This window comes from Bos javanicus, chromosome 5 (assembly GCF_032452875.1).
Source record: "Bos javanicus breed banteng chromosome 5, ARS-OSU_banteng_1.0, whole genome shotgun sequence".
NCBI classification, from domain to species: Eukaryota; Metazoa; Chordata; class Mammalia; order Artiodactyla; family Bovidae; genus Bos; species Bos javanicus.
In genome coordinates this window covers 31,965,027-31,971,204 of record NC_083872.1, presented here as the reverse complement: position 1 = coordinate 31,971,204, position 6,178 = coordinate 31,965,027, and the positions used below count along the sequence as shown (strand labels likewise).

Sequence of the window (6,178 nt, the reverse complement as noted above, 5' to 3'; positions counted from 1 at the left end):
CTTTTCCCATGTCCTTAATTCTATAATGTGCACAGAATTCATTTTTCTGTTATTATTACCCATTCCCAGTCTAATCTCTCATCCATGCTAAAATAATTGAAGAACAGCAGGAGACCTATTTATAAGATTTCATTCTGGTCGCCAGGACCCTCCTATAAGAACTAAACCATTTCAGCTTCCTCTCCTCGCTTAACTGTTCATTAATTCATTTAGTATCTCAACATTCTCTGAATAAGTACACCAAGACAACTATCAGACATCTATTGAACTGTCTCATATTCTGATTATTGAGCCTTAACTACTTGTCACATTAGAAAGCACTGATGGTCTCACTAGACCTAAAGTTTTGATACTTGATAACTGTCTCAATGTGCTAGTCTTTCCAAAATTGCTTGATTTTACTTTAGACACATACATACTCCATTAAAAGCAATCTCTGATGTTGAAACTTCATAGAAAGGAAGACGGTGATTTTTTTTAGGATGATACTTGAATTCAGGTCTATTATTTCACTTTATACAGTCTTATAGCTCAGCTGGTAAAGAATCCGCCAGCAATACAGGAGACCCTGGTTCCATTTCTTGGTCAGGAAGATTCCCTGGAGAAGAGATAGGCTACCCACTCCAGTATTCTTGGGCTTCTCTGGTGGCTCAACTGGTAGAGAATCTGCCCATAATGCCGGAGACCTGGATTCAATCCCTGAGTTGGGAAGATCCCTTGGAGAAGGGAAGAGCTACCCACTCCAGTATTCTGGACTGGAGAATTCCATGGACTCTATATCCATGGGGTTGCAAAGAGTTGGACACGACTGAGAAACTTTCACTTTCATTTCACTTTCCTTAAGATGGTTTCTGGTGTGGGGGGGAGTATGGGATGATGAATTCCTGTTTTTATTTTGAGTGTTCAAGGAAAATTGGTAAGGTAAACAGTTTGGGGGGATCCCTTGGGCTTCTCTTTTCTAGCTCTGCCTTCTCCGGAATTATCTCATGACCTCCCTATACTCACACCCATTTTTAGATCTGGAACTACTCACTCAAACTTTGGGCTGAATTAAATTCACTGTGTTTCTTCTTGGAGGTAAGTGAGAAGATCTTGATATTAATAACTTGCCATTTCTTTAAAAATTAACATGTAGATGTTGTCCGTCCTTAAAAGAAGGTTAGTAAAGAGTTTTGTGCTTGGGGCCTGGAGTGAGATGGGTCATGAATTTACATAATGTAGCTGTCTCACTGATAAACTGTGGTACTTCCACTTTAGGATAGAAGTTCTCAGGTTTTGGATCCATAATCAAAACTTATTTAAAATTCTCTGAAGAATCTAGAGTGTTTTCAAGCTAGGGCTTGGTCCTTATGGTCAAATCTATATTACAAAGTAAATAGGGAAGAATTGGACCAGCTTCTATGATGAATTTTTATACTTAATCCTAAATTCTTAAATTTTCACATTCTTGAAAAGGATGACTTTTGTTCACTGTATTATTTTGTTTGTACAAAATCCAGAGAAGTTCTTTACTTTCAAAAGTATTTTTACAAACTCAGATAAAACTGACTTTTACAGGTTCTTCATTGATGAATTGTCATTATTTTGGGTCAACTCCTTGGATAACAGATCACATGCTGGACAAAACTCATAGGTGATTCAGATATACATATTCTAAATAAGGGCCCAGATTTTGGGAGTTATATGAGTCCTTGATAGGCACAGTAACAGGGATAGGGTAGTATGCAATAGCAAGTTCAAGGACTGGGAAATTTACCTTCTGAGCAGGATCATACCTTTTATTGCAAGTCACAAAAAAGATACCAAAATTAGATTTGTCTGGTAGACACCAAAGCTAGAGATCCCAGGAATGATTCAGAGTTTAAGAGGTAGAGTTACTCTAATAGACAGCAAAGCAGACATGAGAGCCCCAGTAAAGACTGAATCTGAACATACAACTACATATCAGGATTCTATCTGACGATGAGAAAAAAGGCTAGAAGGATTGATCACCTTGAATAATGGAGAATAGTCTCTCAGGTAGGTGCATTCATACAGCAATTTAACAAGATTTACAAAAAAAAAAAAAAAGAAAGAAAATGGTAATAGGATCATATATATTGGTTATTACCTTAAATGTAAATAGATTAAATGCACCAAGCAAAAGACACAGACTGACTGGGTGAATACAAAAACATACATGCAGACTTGTCTTCAACTGCATGTATAACACAGTACCTTAGAGTGAACAGACTCAAAACTACTTATTAAATAACATGAATGGAGGGCTTCCTTAATATCTCAGTTGGTAAAGAACCCACCTTCAATGCAGGAGACCCTGGTTCAATTCCTGGGTTGGGAAGATCCACTGGAGAAGGGAACAGCTACCCACTTCAGTTCTGGCCTGGAGAATTCCATGGACTGTATAGTCCACAGGGTTGCAAAGAGTCAGACACGACTGAGTGACTTTCACTTTTGATGGATGGATGGATGGATAGATAAATGGATGTTGCATGTTAAGCAAAGCATAATGTGATCCCTCTGAAGTAGGGGTCTGTGGGTGTTGATGATTTCAGAAAGAGATAAGCTCTTTGTCAGTCTATTATAGCAAAAGGAGATGAGAAATCTACCTCCTCCCTTTCTCTCCTAATTTCAGCCTCCCTTAACTCCTTTAACTCATTTCACAGGTAATTTAGGCTTAAATTATCTAACTTGTCTAGATCCCCACACTGATTAGTTCTTTGAACTACAACTTGAACATCTGGGCTTGGAAATAATCACCAAGAGTTTTTGCTACATAATCTGTCCAGTTTTCTTAATTTTTGTCTTTATTTAACAATAATTGATTGCAGGTTCATTACATTTTGATCTGTGTGTGTGTGTGTGTGTGTGACTTTAGGCATAGAAACTAACAGCCCAATTCCTGCCCTGTCATTGTAGAAACTGCACTCTCATTGTAGAGACAAAAATGACACACATATCACTCAGTGATGAAGATTTTAATACAGATGATGGAAAAACTTACAGTGTGTTGATGAATTGTTATATATCAAAGGGAAACAGACAAGGTTTTAAGTCCCTGGACTAGAAAGAGGTAAATTAGAATCTTGAATTTGCTTATTTATCTTTATTTTCCTCATTTGAAAAATGAGGAATTAGGGGTTAATAATTATTTCCACAGAGGTTTAAGTGAGAAATGAGCAGGAACTGATCAAAGAAGAACTCATGGAACAAGTGCACCACAAAATATATCAGCTTGAACCAAGTCAGAGAGAAAAAGGAAGGTTCACAGGGTGATCAGAAACAAGCAAAGCTATCTGACCTCAGCAGTGGGGCATCAAGAGAATCCATAGGTCATTAATGCTTTGAAATGCAACTAAAGAGTTTGGCCTGTTCTCTAAGTAAGTGGTATAGAAGAAAAGCCTTTGCTTAACAACCAAATGAAGCAGATTTAAATCCTTGCTGTTGAAAGAACTAATCAGTGTGGGGATCTAGACAAGTTAGATAATATTGGGACTTAAATTTTCTCACCTGTGAAATGAGTTCACTCTCTTCTCTCACCATCCATCATACACACACAAACGGAATACATACACACAAACACACACCCCACAGTAGAAAACATGTGAAAGTCATTTGTATAAGATAAACTGCTACCCAAACTCAACATGCTCTTAATACCATTAATCAGTTAATGAATCTGTTTTAAATGGGCAGTAAAGACCAAGCAATAAAGGTGACTGGAGATCTGCACCTCTCCTGGATGTTTGTTGGAATCCCTAAAAGATGATGAGGAAAGCTGTGGAATACAAGGGCTCAGACGAAGAAGATGGCATAATATAGTCATAAAGGCAGTTCTCTGGTAGGCCTGTAGAGTGGATGATATCCTCACATTTCATCCTATTGGGAAAAATCTTGTGGGGCAGGTTCAGAGTTCACAGATGGCCCAGCAGAAAGCCAGGGAAAACAACTCCATAGAACCACTGAAGGCAGATATGAGGGCTCAGAAAATGAAGATCAGACCAGAGAAGAAGGAATATACAATTGTCTCTTGAACATCACAGGAGTTAGGGGCAGCAACCACCCTCACACCTTCCCACAAGTTGAAAACCTGAGTAATGTGATCTCTGCCTCAAAAGTCAATGACATTGAGCTAGGTCAAAGATATCTCTTGGTAAATGTCACATTGCACTTGAAAATAAGTGCATTATTTTTAAATATCTTTTGATATTGATCTCTAACCTAATTCTACAGTGATAATAGAATAGACTCTGTATGATTTCAATACCTTTAGATCATCAAATTTTTGCACCTAAAGTTTTGTCCCTGGATATGTTCCAGTGTCTCCTAGTTTGTAGTCTATGAGAACTTGAATAGAATTTGTATCCTACTGCTGTGTGAAAATTATGGGCTTCCCTGGTGGCTCAGACAGTAAAGAATCTGCCCACAATTCAGGAGACCTGGGTTTGATCCCCTGGTTGGGGAAAATTGTATAAATTTTAATTATGTTGAATTGGTTCACAGTGCTTTTCAGGTCTACTATATCCTTCTACTTCTCTGTATTCATTCTATTAGGTTTTGAGAGTTTGATATTGAAACTCCAACTAAAAATCTTATCTATTTTTTTAAAAATTGTAATATATAGTGAAACTATATGTAACTTTGTTCAGTATTTTCCGAGTCTCCTGTAAACGTGTTATCATATTTTCATAATTTAAAAAAATGACATTGATAAATGGTATACAATGGCAGGAGGCTAAAACAGTTAAATTAGAACTCAAGACTAGCTCTTTTGATTCCACATATTGTGATCTCTAATCTAACATAAATCTTTTCTTCATACTTAGTTAAAGATCTGTAAAATGAAAATGTAAGTACTATATTTAAAAATATAAATGGACTGCCATGATTCATACCCATGCTGTTCAAGGATCGACTCCGTAAGGAAAGAGAACAGAACAATGCCTTCTGGAAACTGCTGTAGAAAGAAGAAATTTCAGTCCTGTTCCTAATTTTTCTCTAAAGAACAGTGACCATAAATGGCCACAGGGAATCACAGCAGCATTAAGGAGTTCATCCTCCTCGGGCTGTCTGCCGACACCCACATCCAGGCTCTGCTCTTTGTCCTATTTCTGATGATTTACCTTCTGACTCTTCTGGGGAACCTGCTGATAATACTTGTGACCCATACAGATTCTACCCTCCATACACCCATGTACTTCTTCTTGAGCCATCTCTCCTTCCAAGACCTCTTCTATTCTTCAGTCACTGTACCCAAGATGCTTGAGAACCTCCTGTCTCAGAGGAAAGTCATCTCAGTAGAGGGATGCATGGCTCAGGTCTTCTTTGTGTTTGCCACCACCGGGATTGAGGCTTGCCTGCTCTCAGTGATGGCCTATGACCGCTATGCTGCCATCTGCCACCCTCTGCTCTACAGACAGGTGATGAGGAAACAGCTGTGTGTGAGGTTGGTGTGGGGCTCCTGGGTCGTGGCCTTTCTGGATGCACTCATCAACATTCTCCTGGCTTTGGATTTGGACTTCTGCGAGGTTCAAACCATCCACCACTACTCCTGTGAGTTGCCTTCCCTCTTCACCCTCTCCTGCTCTGATATCTCCACCAATGCCGCAATGCTGCTCTCCTCTGCCCTCCTGCATGCCATTGGGACCTGCCTCCTGATCTTCTTCTCTTACACCCGCATTGTCTCCACCATCCTGAGCATTAGCTCCACCACAGGCAGAAGCAAGGCCTTCTCCACCTGCTCCTCCCACCTCACTGCAGTGATCCTGTTCTATGGCTCAGCCATTCTTCGTTATCTCATGCCAACCTCAGGTTCGCCTCTGGAGTTGATCCTCTCCATACAGTACAGTGTAATCACCCCCCTGGTGAATCCTCTCATCTACAGCTTGAAGAACAAAGAGGTGAAAGCAGCTCTGAGAAGAACGATTCTAAAATATTTACAATGTCTCAGATAGCATGGAAGAGATAGACCATGAAGGGAGTGCAGAAGAGAACTGCAGCAAGAAATCTAAAGATTAACATTAAGAAGTTCCTGATTTCCTATTGTCACATGTAGCACTGTGCATTGCTGATTCTCCCTTCTTAAAATTATCAAGGTAAAGTATAGGAGTTACTTTCCTTGACATGGCTCAGAATCAATCCTACTCAAAGACAGAACATATGTCTGAGAAAAACCTGT

At 39.2% G+C, this 6,178-nt stretch overlaps 1 protein-coding gene across 1 annotated transcript; it reads left to right on the top strand.

Moving 5' to 3' along the window:
* The first annotated feature begins 5,018 nt into the window (after positions 1-5,018).
* Positions 5,019-5,954, top strand: LOC133248818 (olfactory receptor 8S1-like). The gene has a single exon (XM_061419123.1). It carries the CDS (start codon positions 5,019-5,021, stop codon positions 5,952-5,954), a length of 936 nt encoding a protein of 311 aa, XP_061275107.1.
* Positions 5,955-6,178: the final 224 nt, after the last annotated feature.